The 27,681-nt window shown below is 46.5% G+C and overlaps 1 protein-coding gene across 1 annotated transcript; it reads right to left on the reverse strand.

Moving 5' to 3' along the window:
* Window positions 1-1,336: 1,336 nt before the first annotated feature.
* On the reverse strand, window positions 1,337-27,599 carry LOC8052411 (ubiquilin-1). Its single transcript, XM_042290744.1, has 12 exons — window positions 27,233-27,599; window positions 24,810-24,912; window positions 22,590-22,648; window positions 22,070-22,105; window positions 19,131-19,256; window positions 17,895-18,020; window positions 11,698-11,826; window positions 10,017-10,143; window positions 6,784-7,136; window positions 3,474-3,881; window positions 2,648-2,732; window positions 1,337-1,919 (listed from the first exon to the last, which is right to left on the reverse strand). The coding sequence occupies exons 1-12, from the start codon at window positions 27,440-27,442 to the stop codon at window positions 1,858-1,860; spliced, it is 1,824 nt and encodes a 607-aa protein (XP_042146678.1). The 5' UTR covers window positions 27,443-27,599; the 3' UTR covers window positions 1,337-1,857.
* Window positions 27,600-27,681: the final 82 nt, after the last annotated feature.

A 27,681-nucleotide genomic window follows, 5' to 3' on the forward strand; every position in this document is an offset into this window, starting at 1 on the left:
CCGCGGTTAAAGCGGACATCTTTCCACAGAGCTACCGGGGAAACTATCGTTAGTAATAATGCAGCCGGCCAACTGTAGGTTGGAAAGTTTGCTGCCGATTTTCCTCCAGCAAAAGCATTCGCGGGTTGAAGTCGGGCAGCACCACGCATTGGCATCTAGTAAAATCGTACGTGCATATTTAACTCGAAGTACACACTTCGTGCGGTGCTTGACATTTGCGCGAGCTATGTCTTCAGCTACGAGAAGGGAGCGACAGCTCGGTGAAGTTTTCGTGCAAATCGGCTTGGTAGTCAGGCCTGTCGTACGGGATGAATACCAATTCTTTTGATCAGTCCCGAATTTCTCTTTTAAAAGCAGACAGAATTTGCTGGTACTGTGAACGACAGTTCTGAAGTAGAGGTCCCACGCCCGTCGTCCGCTGCCATCGCCGTCCCCGCGAGTCCCACGACGATATGCGAAACGACGCATACACAGGATGCTTCTGGTTCTCTCTGGAACTTTTTTTTTTTTTTTTTCAATCAACGTATTTGCAGCTTTTTAGAAGCCACAAAAAATTTTAATTTTTTTTTTTTCTATTTTTAATATTGACTGTGTGCCTTCAGTGACCAACGACTGATTAAATTTGGTGGTCCGTCGAAACCTTAGAAAACGGCCCGTGACCACAGAAAAGAGTGTGAGCGAGACACGAACCGGCCAGTTCTTGATCGGCGGTTTTCGGGCAGAAAAAAAAACCGAATTTTGAGCTGCAAATTGTGTTCTGGGTAGTTGGGCTCTCATACATCATGTACAACTAAAAACCTCGGCGAGCATAAATACTCTGTCGTGTTCCTTCAAAGAGCCCCAGTTCACAGTTGTGCTGCACAGGCCAAATTGCCCACCTGCAGAAGACACCAGATGCCCCTTGAGACAACACTTCCCACTGTCTAAACATCCATAAAACAAATATGACCTTGATAATTACATTAAGAACCAGAAGCAAGTATGGGAACCTTTTGAAAGCATGCATTCCTGCCTGCAGGCAAAGGAAGCATTTGTTTTAAAATTATTTAGTGGCAAATATCTTGCATCTAGCCTGGACATGGTATTGGCTAAATGATTGTGCACATCATGGCGGGCAATAAGTCTCCATTCCAAGACGAATGTGGCCTACTTACCCTGTCCCACGTTCACCTCGCAGAAACTCTGTTCCGAGTCGTTTGGCAGCTCTAGATGTACTTGCAGCAAACCCGCCACGATTATGGCCCTTCATCATTGACCCAACGCATCTGTCATGACCCCCCAAGTAAGCATGCGTCAACCAAGAGCGAAAAGGCAATAAGGAAGCAGGACACGTCGCTCCAAAGACTTGTTCCCGTTCAGCCATTTAATGGAAACAAATCCTTCCATCCTCTCTACTGCAAACGCTGTTGCTCCATTCATACATTTTCTTTTCTCCTCCCTTTAAAGAACTAGCACAGACCACTCCAAAATAGAAACCACCCGCTGTTCTTCCACCCTTTCGTACCCAGTCCTTCAAAAGATGCAAGGAAGCAAACATAAAAAAAACGAGACAGCAAAGATACACACTTTCCCTCGCACACTTGAGTCTGTCGCGCATGTACGCGTACGTCTGCTGCTATTACTTGTCAAAATGGGATGTTTTACGCCGCGGGTCGGGTGCCATGCACGCTTCCTCGCTGACCCGTAGTCCTCGGTCCGGCTCCTCGGTGTGGTGGCGGCACACGGACGTGCGGGCGGTTATTTATAATATGTATACAAAGAGCCCCACTGGGTGAAAATAATCCAGGAGTCCTCTTTCCCAACTACCTCTTCCCCCTCCTTTCCCCCTTGCAGTCACAGCGCACTCTTGTCTTCTCTTCACTGCGACTGCAGCAACCTTTCCACCGCCGCATTCACGTCTCCAAACGTTGCAATCAGCGCTGGACGAAAAAAAAAAAAAGGAAAAGAGACATGAAGTGGGACTGCTTGTTGCGGGTGCCTAAAGCCCAAGTTCCGCTAGAGCGACGAACGGAAACAATAGACTCTGACAGACTTCGACCATGCGCACTTGAAAGTACCCTTGGCAGGCTTGCAATCGCTCAGTGCATGAAGTAAAGCTCAAGCGACCGCGAGACAGCCAAAGAACTGTTGCCTGCAAGCAGCACGTGTTTGAGGTCTGTCGGTTTCTCTTTCCCGCTCTAGCGAGACTCGGTTTTCATAGTTGCATCGACTCTCTGGCTACAATGCACGAGCCTGGTTCACTCGCCGTTTCAACTGTATACACACGACCTGACCACATGCTAAATTTCTGAACTGTTCCGTGCAAGCGTTTGCACTCTACTATCATCTGCTTCGGGCGTTTCAAACGCTTGTGCTGCTTTACAACCGTAACACACCGATTGTGGCACGACATTTTAACAAACATTGGTGCAAAAATGTGCATCCAACAAAAGTCCCGGTCACTTCTGACCTTCGCCGCCCTCAAGGCTTAAGGGCACAATGACAAAAGCCAGTTGCCCTGTCACTTGCACTCCTTTCATGTAAAACCATCCCCAAAAATATCATCGCAAGGTCTGAAAGTTATTTTGTTTATCTATATGATGTCAACGCAACAACCAAACGCGTTGCGTGTCTCGGTGCAATGACTGGAAATAGTTGCAATGTTCACCTTGAAGGTTCGCATCTCTGTTGACGAAGCCCATGGAAACTAGCTGCTCGAGCTGCGACCGATACCGCTCCTCCGGAGGCTGGTTCTGCGGGAGAGACAACCTTGCATAACTTCCACATTTCCCTGAAACCATGCTCCTTTTGGAGCGCAGTAACGACTTGACACGGAAGCAAACATTGCCGAGTATAGAATGGCAATGATCTTCGCTCTCCCTTCATAGTCACCCCTTGCCATGTACATACCGTATTTATTTGAATATAAGTCAACCTTTTTTTGTTTCGGAAATGTCAAAAATTAAAGGGTCGACCAATATTCATGACCAAATAATTTCAACCTACATTCGCGACCAAATTTTGCAACCCTACCGAGGGCATGGAGCTATCGAATCACCGACCAGGCGTTGCCGTAGAACCGCGCCGCTTCTTGATTCAAAAAGCTTTTGGTGCATGAAAACAACCGAAACAGCAGCCAGGACTACGACATCCGGCGGCATGGCACGTCGGCTCCCGCAACGTTATTTGTCGTCACTTCGGGGACACTTGATGCGTGGGTGGGAAGTCTTCTAAATGGACCGGTTGAAGGCACATTCTGAACGCCGTACCATCGCCACACACGGCTGGATACACGTAAATGTGTAGTGCACAGGGGTCGCGATGACGTCGGAACGCCGAGCTCTTATTAACTGATTGAAAAAAAAAAAAAAAAAAAAAAATAGTAGGCAATCTCAAGACTCATTCGCTTGAGCTCAGAGCCGTTACGACATCACCGCAGCTGCCGCAACAAGCAGACGACTTACTCTCTGCACAAGAGCAGAGTAGGGACTCACGTTGGCCCCCGCCTGCGACGTCGCCATGGAACTGATCATGCGCGCCATAAACTGGCTCAGGGGGTCCGTGACGGGGTCGGCACCCCCTCCGAGAGCGGGGCTGGGATCGGGTGCAGAGCCAGGGGCGGAGCCGACTGGGCTGGGGGTGGAGCCCGGTGCTGCCGTGGGTGCGGTGCCCCCTGTGGTGGGGGCAGAGCCTGGTCCCCCCGGCCCAAAGACGCTGGGAGCCACCCTGTGCAGCTGCTCCATGCCCTGCTGGATCTGCATCATAGCCTGCATGGCCTGTGGGTTGGTGATGAGCCCCTGCACCTCGGGGTTCTGCAGCTGCTGCAGGAACTGGGGCATCAGGCGCCGCATCTGCTCCTGCAGCTGGGGGTTGCCCGCCAGCAGAGGGTTCGAGGCCATCACCTGGACGAGAAGAGAAATGGCGCAGATGAGAGCTCCATCTTGTGACCAAATCGACGCGTTTGTTCTTAGGTCTTCTTATAAAAGGCTTAAAATTAAAAGGACAGTGACAGCCCCTAAAGTTCTTGTTTTATTCTTTGCCAGGCAATTCATTATGGTGTCAGAAGACTACCCGATCAATATTTTGCTACACTATCACATATATTTTCAATCAAGTAAAAAAAAAAAGCAACTGCTCGAAACCAAAAGTGAAACTGGACTGGGGAGGAAGAACAAATATAGAGAAGGGGAGTGTTGGCAGAAGTCACGTGGCTATACAGTCAAACCCGACTATATCGAACCCGTTTACATAGAATTATCCCTTATATCAAGCAATTCTTGTGCACAGTAATGTTACAGTGAACAAAAATAGCAGCCGCAACCGATATATGGAACTGCCAAAAGCGCCGTTTTGCTCTGCAAGCTGGCTTTCCCCCAACGCGAGCGACTGCATGGGGGGAAAGCCAGCTTGCAAAACAAGCTGGCTTTTCTTTTTTTTTTTCCAGGCAATTGCGTCGACCGCCCGAAAGAAAAGAAAAATCTCTTTTGTGGAGGGAGCGGGGATGGAGTTTTCCGTGCTTCCTCTCCCAACTCTGTCCGAAGAAATGAAATATTTTTTCTTTTATTCCGGGTGGTTGACGCGGCCACCCGGAAGAAAAATGACCGCATCTCCACGTGGTGAATGATGTTGATTGGGGCGAAGCTCTGGTGGTGCTGATGATACTGATTTTGTTCATAGGTAGTGCCGATTATTTTTTTTATTGCTCATAGGTAGTGCCGAGTTTTGGGTTGCGTTTCGAAATGGGCGATCCAACGATATTAACCTCGAAAGAATTTGCAGTCCTTAATTTTTACGTCGCTCTTATCAAAAAGGATTAAGAAACCGCCTCAATCTTTTGAAGTATCGCAATTCAGTTGTGGAATAGCATAGCAAAGAACGGGAATATTTCACGACTTGCAGGCAACCTGGGTGCATTGTAATAAGTTGGCAAGCTGTGCCAATTTGGTGACTGATCTAACTGAGGCTACCTTTTATAAACATTGCCGTTTCAAAACGAGTGAATGCATCAAAAGCCTCATATCATTGACAAAATTGTACTGTATTCAGTTTTAGTGGCGCCACCTGCCCGAGGTGAACCAAACCATTCCTCTTAAGCTTCACACTGTCACTACTACGTCAGTTCGACTTCCCTATGACAAGGCAAGCTCTTCAACCACCCCCCCCCCCTTTTTCTCCCCCCTCACACATTGCTTATATTAACCTTCAAGGTCGCCATGTGAATCGCAAGCAGAGGCAGTGTGTGCTGGAGGCTCTATAAAGAGAACCCAACCGGATACTCTGCCCCAGAGCACCCTGCTACACGTCACTGTGAAGACGGTGTAAGACTTGAGAGTGGTTGGGAGGTGCCCAAAACATTATTTGTTTGACAATTAAAAAAAAAAAAAAAAAAAAAAAAAAAACTAACGCACACAGGCAAAATTGGTTTTAGTTCTATACTCCAGATGGGACAGAGAACAACTCCTACAATTATTTGTTATTGCACGGCCCCTTTAAGGCTGTTTCACACACTTCAATTAAGTTGCAACCGCAAGATCACAATTCTGCAGCTTCCTTCAGCTGTCCTCTTGGTACAGATGCCAAGGAACATGAAAGCCCCTCGACAAACTCCAAGTTTAGCGTTTCTTACGAGTACCGACAACCATTGTTGTGCAACCGAGTGAGACATGCCACATGCACGTGTTGTGCTGCCGTTTGCTTCAAAGAGCTCCTTGAGGCATGGGCCTCGCGCATTTGATCCTACTTGCGAGACAAAGGCAAGCACATCAGGAGGCTTTAGAGCAGACGTGCTCGAGCTTTTCTATCTCAAGGAAAACCCGTCTCACTCGACTGACCCCGTCTCGACATTAGTGCAACAGAGCGGTGCGGAGGCCTATAGGCCATGTCAACACCAATGCCCGGAATGGGAAGTGTTTGAAAAGCACCAGTAGACGATTTACATCTGCTAAAATATTGCTTTAACAGGGAAAGCTCAATCAGGGAATTGTCAGGAATATTGTCAAAAAGTGAGCCCAGTCAGAAAAAATGAGCCGGAAATGCCATCGAGTGCCCTGAGCAAAGACTTGAGGACTTGGGGGCAGAAGAATAGGCAATAAATTCTGCTTAGAGAGGAGCGCAGGCTCTGCTCACCCAATGTAGAGTGTGCTACCCGATGCAAAGGGAACAGCCGACAAACCCACTCCAAGCCTTGGATTGGATCGGATTGAGGGCACGACACTGGGCTAGATCCAGTTAGAGCTACTAGATTTAGTACCAAATGGAAAAGCTGCAGACCCCAATCCAAGCCTTAAGCCGAAAGTATCCCCAAGTGTGCATCTGGCAGCCACGCTGCCATTCGGTCATTGACGTGTATAGTTAAGCGTCATCTTTTTATCGTGTTTCAAAAAATGGCCTCTTCACTGACGATGTCGGCGGCAAGAAAGTGGATGTTTAGTCCGGGCTGGACGAACCCGAATAATTTGGAATATGCAAGTTGGATTAAGCTCGTGCAAAATGATCTTCACAGTGCCCAATGTCTGGCGTTGTAATGGTCTTATATATTTAACCGCCTCTACTGTGGTCAGGGAATTTCACCTGAAATTGTCAGGGAAAACCTGAAAAAGTCAGGGAATTTCAAAATAATAATTTGCTAGACACCCTGTTAGAACCAGACAGTCAAGGAAACTCGAGAGCTCTGGGAGTTCCTAAAGATAAGTTGAGGAAAGCTTGTATTCCCGGATACCCAGCTTGAGAATCCACGCGTTAGAGGAGCACAGGAAGCAAACAATGACCACAATTCCGGGCGCACAGAAAACCAGACCTGCCCACCTGATTGGCCATCTCCGGGTTGGCGGCCAGGGCCTGGAGCATGTTCTGGACGTAGGGGGCGTTCATCATGTTCTGCATCAGGCTGGGGTCCTCGGTGAGCTGCCGCATCACGCTCTGCATACCCGGGGTGCCAAACATGCCGGCGCCCCCCGTCCCAGGGCCACCCAGACCCCCGAGGCCTCCCAATACTCCTCCCGCAGGGGGCGCCTGTCCCCCCGTCCCGTTGCCAGCGGGACTGCCCCCGCTGCCTGGCGCCCAGGGGTTGGGCAGGGGGTTCCGGTTCTCAGTGCCCTGGTTGGACGGCGACTGGCCTCCGGCCTCTTGCTGCGGCTGCGGCGGGGCCCCTGGGGAACCTGGGGCCAGAGACGGGAGAGTCCGTGGACTAAGTTTGTGCAGGGGTCGCAGGGACGTGGAAAACCGCAATCTGTAAGTTTGTGCATGGGCACGGACAAAGGAAACTGTAATATTTTGTGCACAAGTGCAGGGGTCAGGAAATTTGTCGATTGCAGACCTTCCCAGCAGCAGTCTCAAATAAAGCGATTTACAGTGCACATCCTTGGTTTTGAGAGTGCACGTCAGTGTTGGGCATGGGTTTGGTTTTCTCGTCAGAAAATTGTGGCAATTCCAAATCCTAATAGTGGCTAAATTGCAGTGTTTTATTTTTTCTTTCCTGTTCTATGGTAAATAAAGTTTCTCGAGGTTTTTAAGAAAGGATTGCACTATTTTGGGAACAAAAACAAACAAATATAAAGCTAAATGAAAGCGTGACAGAACAAATGCAACTGGTATGTTTGCTTCATTTTATGATTTTTTCACGGCACCATACACTCAGCAGTGTCAACCTACAATGATCTTAACTGTCGAAAATATTTGACCACACATGATAGACATACTGCATGGGTGTTCTCCGCTCAGAGTATGAAATTCAACGAGTCTCATAAATCAAACATATCATACATACCCCACGGTGCACATTATCCTAACAGGATTTATTTGAGAAGGGTATAAAAATAACACAGCATACCCAGAAGAGTGGAACACGATAGCGAAACTTATAGACTCCCGCTCGTTCCCAAGCAACGCAAGCATGTCTGGCTCACAACCAAAGGGTCGTGAATTCGAATCCCACCCAATATCCTTCAAATTTTTCTTTTAAGCAAATGGATTACTTTATAGAGTTAATTGAAGCATGCGGCGACCTTTGATTCACTAACATGTCAGATTTTTTAATCCCTTTCATTTCATGCGTGACGTCATGTTTTGCGCGAGCATTGTGGGTTGCTTGAAATTCCCACACGAGGTCACGTGGCTGTGATGTCATGACCCTATCAACAAATCAGGATTTTCGCGGCACACCACAGACCGATCTCACTAAGCGTTCGGCACATGCGTTACACCGCTATAACTTCACGGGAGGCAGACAGCCGTGCATGCGAGGGCTCCTGCCGTCTCGTGCTTCACAAGCGCAGAGCTCCATCAAGGTTATTGCACGTGCAGAAAAAATAAAGTTCCGTAGTCAAACTGGCTGGTGAGATCGGTCTATTGATGCCGGCTTTTCTGCCACACGACCAATTTTCTTCAATTTGAGCTCCTTAGCGTTGTTGCATTAGTATAGTGTTGACGACAGTCACTTCACGACGATCGGACTGAATCCGGCTTGCATTGCGGCACATTTTGAAGAAAGCTGCTTTTTTGCACAGCACCAAAGCAAATGACCATGCGTGACTATTCTGTCCCCATACCCCAGAACGGACCCCATCAGCTATCTTTTGCGAAGACCCCGAACATAGACGGGAAGGCTTTTCGGAAATTATCTTTAAAAGAAATCATCCTCGAAAAATGTCAAACGCCCCGCGTCGCGGGCCACTTGATGTTCACTCTCTTCGTTCGTTTCCTGTAAAGGCCGAGCAGGCTACGAGCCCCAATATTCCCTGGTCCTCACGGTGGAAGATAACAGAAAAGGGTAAGCATCCTGAACAGGCAAATAAAGCAAAAAATTTAAAAGAAAACCGGCAAACTCCTTTGAATACACAATGCAGATGGGGAGTCGCGCTGACCGGGTTTCCACTACTTAGGTGGGTAGCAGAAATTTCTGGCTGATAAGGGTTGCTTGAGTCTCAAAACGGTGGCGGCCAGAGAGAGCTCTTTTTGCAAAGGTCTACTGACCCTGACAAGGTGAGAACAGGGAGGAGCTTCAGTTCTCCCGCCTTTAGTGCAAGTTTCCTACCTTCAACAACGCTTCAACGTCTAATGCACCTCGGGTGCATGCATGCAGCCAAAGTCCAGAAGGCATGGAGCGCGTGTGAAGGCTTGGCGCTCGAAAGACACGCCCTGCCATTCTCACCCTTTTGGCAACCATAAAGCGCTGCACGAGTCGTATTCCGCGGGCCAAACTATATTGTTTGGCATACGTAACTGGGCCAGTCGGAGCAATGGAGACAGGACGCGACGGCGTTTTGCAGTAGGAAGCGGCACAATGTCACGGGCATCGCTCCAATGCCCCAACTGGCGCACAGGGGCCGTAGCTCTTGGAGGCTGCCGAGTTACGGAGAAACTGAGCGTCGCCCAAGTCCCGGATTAAGCTCCTCTCGAGTCACCTTGATGCTGACCCTGACCCATTCTTAAAAAGTTTTGCGACGTTAAAAAAAAAAAAAAAGTACAACTTTGCTTTTTGTTTAATGGAATATGCAATGTTCTGTTCTTTCTCAAAGGGTGCTAAGCCACCTGTTCTATCGAAGCTCACGAAAAAAAAATGTTGAGAGAGGTCGGGCAAAACAAGAACAAACACTGGAACAACAGCTCCGCAGGAAAGTTAAGCGAGTTGGCTTGAGAACAAGCTAAGACACTCATTATTTTTTTGGTCATTTCACAATCGGGTCAGCAAGGTTCCATCGCCAGCTCGCATTTGCACCAACAACCACGCCATTGTTAACTTCCATAACTTGGAGTAGTGCCATGCTGCCACTGTGCTGAAACACGAAGACCAAGCCCTATGAGAACTGCACAACTGGAGCATTAGTTCCTTATCAGACTTCATACAAGGCCCTGCAGCGGTCTATGCGAGACTTTAATGCTTCAGAGCTGGTAACACTGGAATTAAATATTTCAGGAAAAGCAGAATGCAGAGACCGAACGTGCCTTGAAAAGAGTGTAACAAAGCACACCGGTATCAGGACTGCGACAGACCTTGCGGCATTTTTCTAAAAGGGAGATAAATGAAGAGATGGACCCACCGGCCCCACCGGCGTTGAGGAGGGAGGCGAACGGGTTTCCACCGAACTGCTCCTGAGCTGCATTCATCATGGGCTCCTGCAGCTCCGTGTACATACGACGCAGGGCATTGTAGCCTCCAGGAACACTCTGGCAAGGAGAGAAGAAATTGCAGACTTCTCAAGCAGTGAATTATAGGGGTGAAGCTGCACACACCGATCAAAAAAATTAGGAGGAACCCTAAGCAAAAAAAAGTTGCAGGAAAATAGCAGTCTTGAAAACATGCTGGTTTTGATTCAGGGGTGTTCCAAATTTTCACATTTCCATGGTCAATATTCGCTGCTCAAAGAATATATTTTCATGCACATTATAGTTATAGCCCTCCAAAAGTTAGGGCCCATCACATACATACTAGAAAAAAAAAAAAGAACTACTTTAATTCTTAAAGGTTCTAAGACGTATCCTTCAAGCAATCAAATAGGTAATTGCACAGACTATACACAATTGCGATAAATGCAATGGTTATATGAAATCGTTCCAGAGACAAAGGATGCAAAAAAAAGGCAATGACTACTGTAAAAACACAAACTCTCCAAAAAAAAAAAAAGAAAAAAAAATCTTCGGGGATGTGACAGCAAAAGTTGATGAAAAAAAAACACTTTCAGCCTTTCCACTCCGGTTAAGAAAGAAGACCAGCAAAGCTGTACTATGGTGGGAATGAAGTAATGGTCGGCCGCAAGTGGGCAAGCCAGAGTGGAAAGGCTCTAAAGGTTTGCTTATAGATGGCGGTAGCTGTCCAGAGTTCTGTGTCATCATTCCTTTGCTGATGGACACTATTGTGGGGAAAGTAGCCCTTAACAGCTTTGCTGTAAAAATTAGTGATAAACACCGGAGCACCAGTTACAAACCATGTGAAATGAAAACTGATATTGCTATGAACTATAATGTCACGGAAACGGATATTGCAAATCGCAGGTGCACCAGATAAGCGCTTCAAGGCGAGATAAACACGAGAGAAGCTGCTACAAACTCGGATGTTGCAGGAACCGATAACGTGTGCAGAGACCGTGGAGAAAAAACGCAAGAACCCGCCACGAACGCGCATACCACAGAAGCGGATAACGCAGATCGCGGATGCCGCAGATTCGGACGTCACGGTGCAATGCACACGTGGCAACCTGCTACGAACTCACTTGACCCATACCGGTACCGCAGATGATGCGATTGTTTCAATTCCCGTCTTACATCATCGCGTTACATTGGACGGGAATCGGAGGGCGGGCATGTTTAGGAATTTTTATGTTATGGGTATTCATCCTAAAGGATAGGATGGGCAATCTTTCGGGGAAGGGTGTTCATACGGGATTTTGCGGGACACAAATAAAAAAGGAGATACAAAACACCATCTACCCCTGCATAATTCTGGAGTCTCTAAATTCACGAAAATGAAGTAACATAATATACCGTGGGAGCACCTACCCACTTTCACTGAAAACTGGGTTAAGCTAGACAGGGGCGCTTGCCCAGAAAAATCAAGTGCCGAACGTATAATTTTCAGAATTCCCAAGTTTGTGAAATGTTAAAGGTGGGTGCTTGAACAAAGTGGGCACTTCCGTGGTATTTTACGCTAGTTTACAGTATTGACCTAACAGCAAAGCTGGGGAAAAAAAAAGTGTGATGAAAAAGGAGAAAAGGTGAGCCCACCTCGAGGTTGCTGAGTGCCCGGTCCTGAGTGCGCATGAGCTCTTGAAGCATCGAAGGGTTGCGCACCACCTCCATTGTCTGCCGCAGCAGCTCGGGGTTGTTCAGCATGTGGCTGATCTCGGGGTTCCGCTGAGCATGTGGAGAGGGAAACCTTAGTGCCTCCAGAGTCACACAGCACACCTCATTTAGTCGACGGCAGAAGTCGCGAGAAATGAGAAAATGAGCAGCCCCCACCGAGGTTCACTCGTGCAGGTTATTCACCCTTTCAGTATTGCGCACTCTGTTCTCGCGAGTTTTATGCGTGTTACACGAGCCCTGGGCTCGCTTGCTAGAGATAGCATCTTAACTAAGACAGTGTTTTTTTTCTTCTTTGATTTATAGGGCATTGCAGCTTATATCAGCAACCCACAGCACGGGAGGTTACATATGACCATTCAAAGCTGATTTAACATGAGTTAATGCTCTTGACAATGTCACTGACGAAAATTAAAAACAAGAGACCCAAGAACCAAGCCTGCGAAACCCCCCCGACGTTACCAGAAGGGGGTTGGAGGTCTTATCGTTCAAAGGTACAAGCTGCCTCCTACTGGATAAATAAGAGGATTCCAAGATGGAACTTAACCCGAGACTGGGGTAGAAACAGAAACTTGAAAGTTGGCCAATCGATCATTTAGAAAAATTGCAGAAAGCTTCGAGAGCAGTTTAGGGTGAAGGCCCATTCACACACTTGTGACTCCTTAGAACCGAGTGCCTTAAAACCTTTTAAAATCTCTTACGACGAGAACAGACTTGTACAGCTGGCGCCATATATGTGTTGACTCTGGAACTACATTTCCCTAGAGCAACGGTTTGATGGTATTTGTGAGGACAAATAAACATACTCCCTATGAAAAACGGTAGTTTATAACAACTACAAAAGGCTTTGAAGCCAAAAAAAGAAAGAACGACACACGAAAAAAATATAGAATATACGAGACCGCCGAGTGTTCCATGGCTACCCGGTACACGGCACCAGTGTGTGAACAGGTCTCGAGATACGAGATTGAAAGCTTTTGATAAGTCGAGAAAAAAAATAAAGTCCGTCTGGCTCCTAGTGTTGATCGGACTTGAGAGCTCGTGAAATAGCTCAATGAACTCTGTTGCTCACTGATAAAGGCCTTCTGAAACCACAATGGAACGGGATTAAAATATTACAATTGTCGAGATATTTTATCACATAGGAAAAGATTATATGTTCTAGAAGCTTACAGCACATACTAGTTAGAGATACTGGTCTTGAGTTTGATGGATCGGTTTTATCCCGACTTGTGAATGAAAATAATTTGTCCGACTTTCCACCGACTAGGTAAGAACCTAGTCAAAATAATAGCAAAAGTTTCAAACGCATCTTTGGTTCCACTGCAGCATTTAATACCTCAGCGCTTCCTAGTGCAATTAGGAGCTGGAACGGTCTTCCCAAAGACATTGTCAACATACCTAATAAAAAATGTTTCGTAATGCCCTTTAAAATCACTTTTATGTGATTGTAAATATGAGTAAATTTTTTCGGAAAAAAGTGTGTTCATTATGCGAGTAAATACGGTAATCATTTGTAATAATTTATTTTGAATCGTGACTTTTTGGATTCTTGTCGAGCATGCTAGCATTATAACTTCATTTGCACATTTGTTTTGTTTTACCTACATGTTTTCACTTTGCATTTGCTTTTCTCTCTCTGTAATCCAAGATATTTTTTTTTTACTGAATTTGTTTTTATTATTTTGTTTTAATTGATTCTTAAACTGAATGTAACCCCCCCCCCCCCCCCCCCCCCCTTTACCTCAAAGGCTTTAATGGGGCTTTTGAGGTATTGTGAATAGATAAATAAATAAAACCTGTAACATAGACTTATTAAATAATATAAACGAATACTCCAAATTTCCTTCTGCGTAACATTTTAAAACCTCATAGTATTAAATCAGTACCAGCACGCTTCTTTGGGTCAACATTATTTAGCATATGAAAAACTTTTCGTCCAATAGTACAACATCGCCAATGCCAGGAGGCCCATTGACGTCAAACTCCGAAAGTGAACTGTCATCCTCCGTAAAAACTGATTAAAAAAATATGTCGATTTCATTTGGAGATACAGTACCGTAAAAATCCGCATATAATACGAAATTTTTTTTCAAACTTTTTTATGTAAAGTATGCAGCTCATTATACACGGGTCCCAAAAATTTTCAGCTTCGATGATGCGCGATCTAACGCAGTTTGACATAGTTTCGGTTTCAAAGCAATGTGGCGTTCAAAACAGCTATCATCATCATTAAAATCTCATTGTCCGAGACGCCATCTTCCGTCCACAGTCAGGCTAGGCAATGGCATCGGCGCGAAAATGATACTCGGCCGCCTTCAAAGAAAAGTCATTTTGGTTGCAGAAGACATCGGCAACAGTGCTGCCGGATAACAGGTCGCTGTAAATGAAGGCAGCATCCGCGGATGGAGACGGCAAAAGCAAGATCTGTTCGCGTGCCACAGAACGAGAAGAAACTTTGGAGGCCCAAAGAATGGCGTGTTCACCGACGTCGAGGCAAGTCTCAGCGACTTTGTAAAAGATCAACGTGAACGGCACCTCGCCGTAAATGTCGAGCTGCTGCAAGAGAAGACGAGAGAACTTTGGCGAGCCAACATTATGTTGCTCGCTTTATGCGCCGCGCCAAGTCACTGCATCGGCGCACGCTCTTTCAAGAAGTGTGGGATTTCAAATGTTCTCAACGGCACTGAAACTACTGCCTTTGCAAGGTGGCGTCAGACAAGGAGTCTGGTGGAAGTGATGAGTGATTAAGGTTTATTTCAACGCAAATAAACCTTATTTTTTAAGACTTCCTTGGTCGTATTTTACGCGGAAAATTTTCGCGGTCCTGAAATTGTTTTGTATTATATGCAGGTTTTTTATGGTAGTTAGTAGTGATTTCTGTTTCGTCTGAAAGAAAGCCTGTCGAGCCTGAGGAACGCGAGCGCTCGAGACTTGACTCCATGTGCTACGTCACTCGAACACTACATTTGGCAGTGCTTTCTTTGACGCAGCCTTAGCTAAGACTATTTGGTCTTAGCTAAGGCTGTGTCTTAGCTGAGACTGTCTGTTGGCTTGCTAGAAAAAACTTCAGCTATTTCCAGCAAAAAATAGCAAAGGCTATTTCGAGCAAAAGAATTAACTAAGGTTATTTCTTTTGCTAGGCCCAGAATTTCCAATACCTTGCATTAAAATGCAGAGTATTACCGTATTTACGTAATATCCCGAGTCATCGCCCACCCCTTTGACGCCTGAAATTCACAAAAAAAAAAAAAAAAAAAAGTGGGGCGACCCGTGTCACGGTGGGTGAGCAAAAAAAGTTTGAGAAAAAGGGGAAAAACTGCCCATTTTTCTTTGCGTACAAGCGCTGCTGCACAAGAGATACCATTAAACTCAAAAGTCGATTTACTTTTATTGTTTTATAGAAAAAATGCTCACGAAAGAATGTTTTACTATCGCGAAGTCCGCTGCTTGCATACGCGCTAGGAACACCGCCGATCTGCATACAGAGCGAACGCTTGTTCCGTGATAGCACGTGACCGCCATGTTCTCCTAGTTAGTTAAAAAAAAAGAAAGAAAGAAAGAAAGAAAAGTTTACAAGAAAATGGGAAAAACCAACCAGGCGCAACGAGCGAGCGAGCCAGCGGAACAAAGAAGCGACGAAGAGCAATGCTGGGAAAGCGGAAAAGCCGGCGATCGCGTTAGCAAATATTTTGGCATCAAGCCAAGTAGGGCGCCTTGTCAATCGCAAGCTCTTGCGCAACTTTCTTGTTTGGTGCGTGCGTCCGTCCGTGTACGGCATGCTATCAATGGGGGTTTGGGACGCTCCACAAACGTCTGTGTAGAGCATTCCAGCAAAGCTTTATTAACCCGTTCGCTTTGTCTAAAATACTGCACAACCGGGGTTGAGACGTGCGGGGAGAAGGAGCGGGTTCGCGCTTCGGCGGAGACAGACTTTGTCCCACTCCGCGGTTACATTCCAGGATATGGAACGTTCGCTCATCTCGCAATTCCATTTTTTTTTTTTTTTGTCGGGTCGATTTTTTTGTAAGCAACACAAACTTTTATTTTGTTCTGTCCATCGTTTTCTTTTCGCAGGCATACACTACCGCTTCAGGGTCGCTCACGGAGGAAATGCGTAAACAAAGAGAAGTGTCTCTCTGTCCTTCGTTTTACTTTGCCATGGACGTCCTCCAACTGCAAGGTCCGCGGCCGCGTCATTCGGGTAGGATGAGTGTTCGCGGATCGTGCAGTCTGCGTTGGGGTATTTGAAGGAGTGGGCGATGACTCGGTGTTTTTTTGGAAATCGATATTGGCCCGAGAAATGGGGTGGGCGATGACTCGGGATATTACGGTAGACGAATATAGGTTGACCCATTCGTCAATTTTTGAAAATTTGAAGTGGGGGTTTGACTTATAACGATAAAAAAGAATTCCACCGCCGACCAAAACGAAACAATCGCGATATCAAGAACACCCTGACTTGTTATGAGTACTTGAGCATTGCACTATTGTGTGCGCTCATTTTACAAGTTCTTTCTTTTTTCTCTTTTAATTTGCGAGAACGAGTATTACTGATAAAGATTTAAAAATTAGCCGGAATGTACGGCGATGAACGGCGCTTGGTGTGCCTGACTCCAGGGGTTGGTGGCACTTCTTGGAAAAGCCACTCCGGAATGGCCGCTGGAATGGCTGGAACAGCCTCGCACCTAACTCCCCGCTGCTTTTTTTCGCACAATTCACGGTCGCGCGTCGTTTGATTGAGTGTCGAGATCATGCTGGAGTGCCAACTAAGTTTTTCTGTATTAACATGCATGATCCGGGCAGCTTAGGTTTTTGCTGCTCGTTGATGGCTATTCTTCATCCAGAAGCAACCAACAACTACGCTGCTGGGTACAAGTTTAACCTGTCGGAACGGGTGGTGCTCCAGGGGCGTCTCCAACGGCATGGGTGACTGTGACGGCAAACAAAAAGGCTTCCGTGGCCCAAAGTCTGGATAGGTCGGGATGCCTTTCAAAGTATGCCGCAGAAGTGCGCAATCGGTCCCTACCCAAGACGTGCAACGCAATCCCCGAACAAGCACGTAAGACGTTGTTGATGCTGTCAGTTGCGAAGTGCAAGATTTCGTTGGACGACGCCAACGATGTGCTTTGAGAACGTAGCAGTGATGTTGACGGGAGTGACAGCACCAGTGCGGGCCGACTCGTAGTCTCTAGTCGCAGAGACTGAGAACGGCAGGGACCAGCTACAGTTATCCCGCCTCCAGCGTGAGCTCCCTAGTTTCGACAACGCCTGGGAATCTCATGCGCCTCGCGCATGTATGCGCAGCCAAAGCACACCAGAAGGCATCGAGCGCGTGCTGGAGGCTCGACTTCCGAAAGGACGCTCTGCCGTTGTTCTCACATGTTCGCCGTAAAATGCGCCTCTAAAGATTTTTTTTTTTTTTATGTGCAATGTTGGGGGCGGGGGCGGGGGAGTCGACTTACAGTCATATAAATACGGTACTTTCATTCCTCCAACTGAAGGCAAAAGTTGCAAGCCATCAGCACCAATCCTGTCCGACTAGAACACCACGCGATGCTTGATCAACGCCCATGTTCAGGCTAACCAATCGAGTGCCACTTGTGAGGCGTGAGATTAGGGCAGACAGTTCATAGCTTCGGATACCAGTGGGAGGAAAGGATAAGTGAAGGACAGTATCTTGCTTCCAGTGAAAGTTTCAGAACAAATGTAAGAGGCGGAGCTCCTGCAATTACTGCAGGTCTTTTTAACTCTGAATCAAATTCTGGATCAGTGCATATGCTAGCCAAAATAACTATGAAGCCTATCTTGAGCAAATGAGTTGCAAACCTTCTTCAAACAGTAACTAAGGAAACTCAAAACTTGTAGCGATGCCATGCAAACCACATTACAATCATTACAATCATCAGACAGCTTTGCAAAACATGTTATCTTTACTGGTAAGAGTGCATCATGGGCTAGCTGTGAAGGGGACAAGGAATTTAAATATTTGTGTGACATCAGCTTAATCAGCATGGAATAGCCTAGGGACCAATGAAACCATCGCATCAAAACAGATACAATCACAAACTACCACAAAAAAAAAAGAATGCGACAAAGAGAATGATGCTTTGAGGAGTCACCTCCATCAGCTGCTGCATCTGGGGGTTGCCCACAATCAGCTGGCGCATGTAGTCTGGGTTAGACATGAGTGACTGCACAAATGGGTTGTCCATCAGCTGCCGCAGCAGGTCCGGGTTACTCATCAGCTGCACAGAACAAAACCATGGACATCACCACCTTGACAAACGCCATCGGGCAAACAAATGTTCCGTCTTGACCTTGTAGGTGGCCAAAATTAAACCCTAGTCCTTCGCTGGTGCACCTCTCATCCACATTTATGATTGGGGACACAACAGCTAAGTGGCCATTGCTTTCACGGAGGAACGGACGGTTCTCAGAGAAGACTTCAAGCACCAGATGACAGGACTGGATACCGGAGCACATGGCACCGTGGGCCGAGTCGTCTACCACTCATTTTGTTATTGTATTATTGTACAGAGGGCATTTGTGACTAGGCTGAAAATTTTTGATTGAGAAAAGGCATTCAAACTGACCCTTTTGGGATGTTTCTCTTTGAAGGGGTGACGTGGTAATGAGAGGAGGGACTGATTACTTAGAATTCACTCATTAAGATTGAAATATTCACCTTAGCTGGCACATTTCAATCATATTTGTAGCCGGTAGTCAATGAAGGACATGGCAGTTGTTAGCCGAGTGCGATGACGGGTCTGAAATCCCCAGTTAGGCTGTAGCTGCTAAAACAAATATCTATAAGTAGGGGTGTGCGAATAGTGGTTCGAATCGAATAGCACAACGTCATTCATAGCCTTTGCCGTGCAAAGGAAAACCGATGCAACCGGCTCTTTTCGCTCTGTTGATGCTAGCGATGACGGAGCGCTATTCGATTCGAACAACTATTCGCACACCCCTATCTATAAGGTCAATTATGAAGTTTACACAATTTATCTTAATTATCGCGATACACCGATGCTTCAATGTCCGCTGTGGCTTATACCATTTTCGGATGCAACGTTTTTCTAAAAAGATGGGTAAACAAAACATGTAAAAAGACATGGTCTACATCTCCTGAAGGTCTATTAAACACATAACCTCCAAATGTGCAGACGTTCTTGCTCAGTCAACAGACCACATAGGACGGCAATGGCATCTGTAGATGGGCAACATTGAATAAAACACAGGGATGCACGCTTACGCTTACACCGCTGATGCCCCAAATTACCTTTAACTACAGCATGGCAGAGCGCCTGCACCGAGAAGAGGAGACCTTTTAGGGTTATAAGACGAGCAATGCTCACCTCTCGCTGCATCCGCTGCTGCATCTCAACAAAGGAGCCAGAGCCAAGGCCAAGCCCTGACAGCCCCGGTATGCCGCCCCCTCCAGCAGCAAACGGGTTTGGAGGCACCCCAGATTGGGAACCCCCCTGGAACAACGAAGAAAAAAACAACAACGAATGAATTAAGTACATCGTCAACGTCTAGGCTGTTGCCACCTCGCAGTAAGAAGTCGTGCTTGTGTCGTCATTAGACAACACCCACGAATACTAATGAAAGGACCATACTGGATGACTAAGGCAACATCCGTTGTGGTCACAGCCAAACACGAAAAGTTTGACGCTTTCAACCGTTTTACCAAAATTGTAAGCTGAAATGAAACAAAAGCTTCGTAGCGAATTCCGTGCTGAAGCTGTCTATTGAAAGTGAGTTGAACAGAGCTGCGCGCTAGAAACATGCCGCCTCACTCTGGTGATGGCGAGCACACGAGATAGTTGGAGGACATTAGACATTTTGTGCCTGAGCAGGGCACAAAATAAACGCATTTTGTGTTTAGCTACTAAGCACAAATGAAGCCACAGCTACAAGGGTGAGCACACTGCCTTGAACACAGCATGCAATGTGCGGAATGGCAAGCTACCTCGTTCAGAGTTTAGGCCATTGCAAGATTGTGAACTGGGATTAACCCTTTGCGGTCAGATACTCTGACCAACTTAATGGTCGTTCCGGTCAGAAACTATTTTGGATGCACGGGCCACGGAAACATAAAATTATTTCGGCGTACAAAGGTAACATGAAATATTTATTTTTGCAGAGCTCCTGCTTTCTCGCGTTTTCTAGCGGAACTTCGTCAGTGTATGGTACTTCTCGAAACATTCTCCAGGGTGGAGGCCGGGATGCTTGCTGCAGGTGTTGCAGAAGAAAACTCTCTCTCTCCTGCCCCCTTTAGTTTTCCGGTCACTGCACACTGCGCAGTCCTTGCTGCTGCGTTCTGGCAGCTTGTAGATAAAGTGCTGCCTTCCATCTAGCCGCTCTTCACAGTCGGATTGGGATGCCGGACCTCTTTTCTTAGGTCGCACTCGGAGGTCCCTGACAAGCTGCTCGATGAGCTTGCGACGGTACTGCAGGTGTTCCTGCCCTTTCAGTCCCTTTGCGTCCATCTGCATTTTCATCAGTAGATAGCTGTTGACAATGGAAACTTTAAGAATCCAGAAAAAAAGTTTCCTCCACCACTTGAGAGATTTCCGAGAGAAGGCATAGCTTGCGCAGTAATGGTCGGCTCGGTCCACTGCCCCCATGTTTTCAGTATAGTCGCAAATGACGACGGGCTTCTGGAGCGTCACCGTTTGACCATGAGCTTCAGTTCTCGTCACAGCCTTCATCGAGGGGTTGTGAGCTGAGCTCAGCATAGTTACTTGGCGCTTATCTTGCCAAGCAAGGGCCATGAACGAGTTCCCTTGTCGGTAAGCAACTACGTCACCCTTCTTCATCTTTTTCTTCAGCTGCTGCGGCATATTTTTTCTGTTGGTCATCACAGTCCCCGTCAGCTTGACGTCCTGCGAAAGCAACTCCTCGGCAAGTGTTGGCGACGTATAAAAGCTATCTGTGTACAGGTGGTACCCCCTTCCAGGCGAAGCGCACTGCACTTTCTCGTGAAGGTGAAGGACGATTCGGCAAGTGAAAGGAAGGTCTGGCCGAGGGAGGCTCTCCGTAGTAGTGCTGCCGTAGTATGGCTCGAATGCAGAAACATACCCAGTTGCGCAGTCCACGAGTATGTACACCCGAAGGCCCCACTTTGTCGGCTTCTGTGGGTTGTAACACTTGATGGAGACTCGCCCCTTGAAGCCCACGGTGCTCTCATCTACGCAAATCTTCGGACCGGGCTTGAAATGCTCTCTGCACTTTGAATCAATGTAGCTGACAACGTTTCTCACCTTGCTGCCACGTGTCGGCTGTCCTGATGGACCTTGCGGAGGAGGAGAAACGTGCAGCATCCAGAAAATTTGCAGAAATCTTGTTCGGGTGAACACCAGTCGAAAAAAAGGCATCTTCTTCAGAATTTCTTCGATGAAGTACTCTTTGATGTCTGGCTTGGGATTCAGAGCCACGTTCATAAGGACTCCGAGAAATGCTTTGAACTCATCGACAGTGACGTCCTCCCAGCTTTTCCAAGTGGAATGTTTTGCAAGGGGTTCCGCAGACGAAATCTTCTCGCACGCATACCGGTTTGTTTCGTGAACAATTTCTCCAATCAGTTGATCCGTAAAAAATAATTGAAAAAACTGGAGTTCAGATTGAAGATTTGAGGGCCCAATTTGTGATCCGGGATTACTCACACTGAAGGTAAGCACAGGAAAGTCCGGGAGATTGTTTGTGTACAAACTCCAGGACAATGCTTGTGGCTGAGCGGCTCCGCGGTTGTTGTCTTGAGCAGTCGTTTCATCTTCATCACTACTTTCGCTCAAATCAGCAGAGGACGTCTCTTCATCATCTGACGGAGGGGTATAGTTGTCCTCTTCACTGAAATTGTCGTCACTTTCAACTACATCACGCGAAGAGTTACCATAAAATGAGCGTGGCTGAAACGTGGCCATCCCTCGTGGCATCGAAGTTGAATTTGCGCACTCCTCCGTTGTTTAGACTGTTTAGGATTAGTTCTGCCCTCTATGAGAAAAAAACTCAAACCCTTTCAAAAGTGAAGTGTATAAACGTTCCAAGAGATGGCGCCACCAATCCAGCAAAAAAAAAAAGAGCGAAGGAGCGCGTTTAAAAGAGCGCGGGAACGCGCGTCGGGCGACACCCGACCGGAACCGTGTTTCTTCGATGTCGGGCGCAGCCCGACACATGACCGCAAAGAGTTAACATAAAATAAGTCGCCGCCGCCCCCGCCCCCCTCCCCCTCCCCCCCCAGGTTCCCTTCAAGCTTTTCAAAATTGCAGCATTATCGAAAAGCGGATCCTACCTGGTTGGGATCCCCAGGTGCTGGTGGGTTGTCACCCTGCACAGAGAGAGAGACTAATTGAAACAGAAACCTGGGATGCTCCATGCATCTGCCGGCACATATTAGTTAGAAGTAAGGGACACTCAAAGCGTTAAGCCAGTTCCTCGATGACAAATAGAAACAAATTTTTTGCCACTTACGTCACCCCGGTTTTAGTAAACACGTATTCCATATATGGCAATTGGTTTTCTTTAAACAGGCTTGATCATGATGATTCACAAGTCTTATGTAACATACTCGGAGGAACTGTGCCAATGCTAGGCACATAGCAACTGAAATGCCAATTTACTGCACCAAATAGGGACCGAAACAATGGTTAGGTTAAGAACCCAATGACCTTAAAGTCTCACTTCGAAACTTCAAAGTTTTAAGATAGGAGACCTAACACTTCGAAGATGCCTCATACGAGAGAAACGACACTTTTCGGCAGGAAGAAAGGGAAGGTTTGAGCAAGCAGCGAGCGAGCTTGCGGTGCACATACCCTGGCGGCCGCCGCCGAAGACCGGACCACCAGGTGCACCGTGAGGCCATCTTTGATGTCTGCACGAGAAAGAACAGTCGTAAGAGGGGGCACTGATCCAGACGACATAGAATAAACCACCCACAGTCACCGCCCACAGTCGCCGACAAGATAACAGTGCGGAGGAATTTCAGTTGTTCTGCCTCCAGCACAATCTGCCTACCTTCGACGATACTTCAGCGTCTTGGGAGCCCCGAGCACGCATGCACAGCCAAAGCATCCAAAGCACAAATGAAACGCGATGAGCACATGCTGGAGGCCGGGATTCCGAAAGAGACGTCCCGCCATTCTCAAGCCGACAGTGACTGTAGCAAGTACTTTTACATTTTCCTAACATTGCTCGGTGTTGGTAGTCTCTCGTAAAAAACTCTGAATCTGCAGCCCCCAGACTTCCAAGACGTGGTGCTACCAATCTCTTTCCAGAAGTTAAAACTAAGGATTCGGAACAATTGCAGACACACACACATTTCCAACATTATTTTATACTGGAATATGCGAAGCAATCTTTGCTCGTTTAAATATGTGGCAGGCTGCTATCCCACCGCAATTACAATTAAAACTATGAAAGCCATTTTTTTATTGTTCAGGTACAAGCACTAGTGTAGCTAGATCATCCAACAACCCAGGCCCCTAGGTCTTATCGTTAAAAAGAGTGTGTGTGGGGGGGGGGGGGGGGGGGGGGGTGCATGCTACGCCTCCCACGCACCTCCCCCCGTCCCCAATGTGACTGGGCATATTAAATCATGAGTTAAATCAGGGTGATGTTTCAATTTATCCTACCTGGTGCCAATGCCACACCCCGCCCGCCACGCCCACGCCACGCCGCCTGCCCCCCCCCCCCCCCCCCACCCTATTACTACGCCATTGGGTACAAGCATTACGCTTGAACTTGGATGCACACAACTCTGTCAAAACATTCTGAAAGAAGCTGGAGCTTCGTGTGGAAATATTTTTCTTTTAACCAATAAAAGGTTGTTCTTATACCACTGGATGTAACGCAAAAATGTCATTATTCCTGTTATTATGCTCAATAACCAGTTCATTGAAAAATGTTATAGACCAGGTAAGACATTCCAATGAAACCCATTTTTGACTATCAAAAATTATAAAGTGGTCTGTCACTCAATTTTTATAGTTGTGCTAACTTCCAATACCTTGCATTTTATCATTACACAATTAGAAGTCTTCTGTTCATCCACTGTAAAATACTGAGCAAGCACTCACTCAACATTTGGAGACAATCATGTAAAACAGGGGGATGGGCACTTCTTAGGTCAACAATAACTAAAGATAGGTCTTTTGCGTCTTTTCCGAATGTTACAAAATTGAAGGGTGGGCAGAAAGGTTGGGTGCTCGGTATTTTACAATGCAATCAGATATAAAAATTTAAGAAAAAGAGGCAGAAAACTGTGCATTTGAATATCCCTGTGAGGTTTTCTCTGCGTAAAGAAGTGATTTAGATCAGGAGTATATTAAACCGTGTGTTAAATCAGGGTGATGTTCCAATTCATCCTACTCTGAAATGCCCTAACTCCGCAAATCCATGAACATCCTGAACTGGACACAATCAGTCATGGGAATGAATGCACCTTGATGTACCGTGAAGGACATTAATCCATCCGAAAATGAATATCCCTCAAGAACAAAAAGTAAAAACATTCCTTATCAAAAGAAAAGTCAGAAAATGATCTGCTTGCAATTTAATTTATGCTATTTAACACATATTTACAGGTTTCCATGAGCAGAAGCAATGGTATACCTTAAACAAACAGTTTTTAACTATCTGAGGATCCTTGTACTTTTCTACATAAACAAAATGCCACGCCCCCCTCTGTGCACAGCTCAGCAGCCAGTGTTCCAACAAGGATTCAATTTTTGTGAACGTCGGCCAGGAAACCGGTGATAAAAAAGGTTATATCCTTAGCCGGATTCTCCTATGCTTTTTTTTACTGACGAAGCAGCATAGGTCACCAGATGGACATGGCATGTAAAACCATGCAGTGTTGTTGCAATTTGAATACAGTAATAATAAATGCTCTCTTAAGTTTTGAGCTTTCTCATTAACGATTTCCGTGCAAATTGTTATGCGCCCTGGTACTAAACACTTTCTTCCTTCAACATGTGTTCAGGGGCTTCATCAACACTCTCTGACGGAACTGCCCGCAACGTCTGGCCACTCACTGTGAGAAGCCAGGCTTTCATTGTCCTTGAGGATCTTGCCAGCAAAGATGAGACACAACTGCTCCTGGGGAGCACTGAACACCTTGGCCACTTCCTCCTTCAGCTGCACACAGCAGGGACAAGGAATGTTAAAGGAGCTGTGAGGTTACTACAGTTCTACCAATCCTCCCTTGCACTGGGCAATGTTCCCAGCTGCTGTCAACTGTAGAAAGCCCACCCCAGCGCTCATCTTACAGGGAATATACACCGCTTCTCAAAGAATCTGTTTTCCGACACCAGATGGTTTGGATCTGCAAAATCGAGGATTATGGCAGCCTACGATCTGCTGCAAACGCAGCAGAGGACAGTGAGTAAATATGCTAATTTGTTTCCATTTGCCTTTAGTCCTGAAACACTCGTAAGACACAGCTGTCTATTTTGAATCTCTCCTATTCAACATCATTTGGTGCTGGCAGTCACTATGTCCCAATTCTAATATGTTCTAGTATAACTAAGCAGTACTCTCGCAAAACAATGTATTCTTTACATCATCCTCTTGTGAAAAGAAGGAAATCTGAACCTTTGGTTGTTTACTGGTTGCTGAACAGTTCATAACATTAAGCCCTCCCACAAATGTGACTGTCAATGTCCTTAAAGTGACACATGGGGTCCGGCCTTGTACAATAGGAGGTAGTGACGGGATTATGATGTCACTCAATCATTAAAAACAAAATCACAAAAAGGACTAAGTTCACATTTAGAAATGCAAATGTCTTGTCCCTGCAACCTGAAGAACCAAAGATCATGGTTGTCGTTTTGATGCCAGATGACACTCCAGTAACAAACCGCAACCGGCAGCTAAACGCTGGTTTGCTAGCAAGCTCCTTCCATATCGCAAACACTTGGCAATAAATGTTCTGCTATCTTTTCTAGAAATGAGTTCACCAGCTAGCCTCTTGAACCTCCTTTCTGACTCAGCACCTGTTAATAGCTACTGTGCCCATCAGGTTGACCTCATCATGCATTAATCTAGATAACAGTCAAAAGAAAGATATGTTTTATGCCCGCTTTGCCAGCTCGACCAAAAAAAGGAAAAGGAGAAAACCAAGTAATCAAGAAATAGTCAGAATGCCGACAAGCTGGAGCAGATGTTCGGCCACAGTAGTTCTTTTTATCCCCAAAGTAGTTGTTGCGACAAGAGCCTCAATTACAGGACGACCAGCATCTAGACAGTTGACAAGACATTACTGCAACTGCCAAACGCAGCAGCTAATGGCAACACAAATGCATGTTAGTCTGTCAGTTGTCACTTCACACTGCTACAAGCACTTCGTGCAAACTACGACCTGGAATAAAAAGAAAAAAAGAAAAAAGGGAACGCCAGTCAAATTACGAGAATCGCTAGTTTCACAGGAAAATGATTACAGTAGGTAATGAAAGACACGCGGCCTGCTCTTCCCCAAGCCGCGCACTCTAATAGAGTTACGGCTAAAAGCCTCTGGCAATGCCATATCACTTCCTGGATACGGTTCTACAACTCGATCCAGCGTTGACGGAGCTCAGCGGCGATAACACCGCTAAGATCGTACATTAACGGTCACAAACCATTTTTCTATTAAAAAACGCTCCGAAATTAAAACAAAACAGTTCGCGAACACCTAAAAAATAACGTTGGGTCCGCCTCAAAACGTAGACCATACGGACCACGACCTCCCCTGTACGGCATTCGGCCAGCCGAATTCATTACTGTGGTCCAGTTACAAAGCTGGAGCCGCGCTTTTTGAAGGCTGGGGGAAACCAGGAGCGGTAAGAGCGAGCCAGCGATTTAATCGCTACACTTTCCTCGTCCAATTTCCTCTTTCGCACGGTCGAGGCACCCCCATGCTTACGCGACAATTCCGCGGCTCCCGTCGTTGGCTGACGAAAGTTCCAGAAGCATTTTCTCGTTTTCTTTTCCTCCCTTACAACACATCAAGCACGAATTTGGCCAATTTTTTTTGCTAGTTCACAGCTTTCCAAACGCGAAAACGTTTTGGATCAATGTATAAATCTGACTGTTCCGCTGCCAGATCGGTCACCGTTATCGACAAGCCAAGCATTGGCTGTTCGCAGGAGACGCAACTTGTTTTCGAAGGGGGCTGGCCGCTGGTACGCTATGAGGAACCGAGATTAGCGGTTCTTGCTGCGTGACCGATCATACGTCGATGCGGCATCGCAACAAGGCACAGCTCCGGTACGCTAAGCCTCAGGAACGGGCCTCTTACTCGCGTTCTTTCATCACAAACCGATTTCAAACATCCGTGATGACAAAAAAACGGAGTGCCGAACTCCTAGGCCTATCTGTACCTAATCCTAGTGTGACGTAGACTCAACGCTGTAACACGGTTTGAGAAGCTTCTACACGTTCGTCTCGCTGGAAACTTGGCAGGAGTGTCGCAACTCACCTCTTTTACCGAGGACGATCCATCGACAGTCACAGTTTGTTTTTCTTTCGCTGTTTTGATCACCAATTTGATATTCTTCGCAGACTCCTCGTCAGCCATGATGACACTCGTGCTCACTGCTCGGATGTGCTCGGCGTGCTCGGCTTCCGGTGTCTGCTCTTTTTGTTTGTAGGTAGCGCCGTTTTCCGAAAGCGCATCTGCAAACAACATTTTGAACGTGTATCTTCATTTAACTTAATTTTACAGCAAAATATTTCGTTTTAAATGAAAGTTAAATTCGTAAAACGTCGCAAAACCTTTTTACTCCTAGTTTCTTCGTTGCTTGGTCGCTTGGCGGTATCATGTCGTGGCGCTACGATCGACATCAAGAACCACATGTGAGATATGCGTCGATTTTGATCCAATTTTCACTTTTGGCCTTCAAATGCTTAGCCTCCTCTCATCACGAA

This window comes from Ixodes scapularis, unplaced genomic scaffold (assembly GCF_016920785.2).
Source record: "Ixodes scapularis isolate PalLabHiFi unplaced genomic scaffold, ASM1692078v2 PGA_scaffold1__304_contigs__length_218370807, whole genome shotgun sequence".
Taxonomy (NCBI): domain Eukaryota; kingdom Metazoa; phylum Arthropoda; class Arachnida; order Ixodida; family Ixodidae; genus Ixodes; species Ixodes scapularis.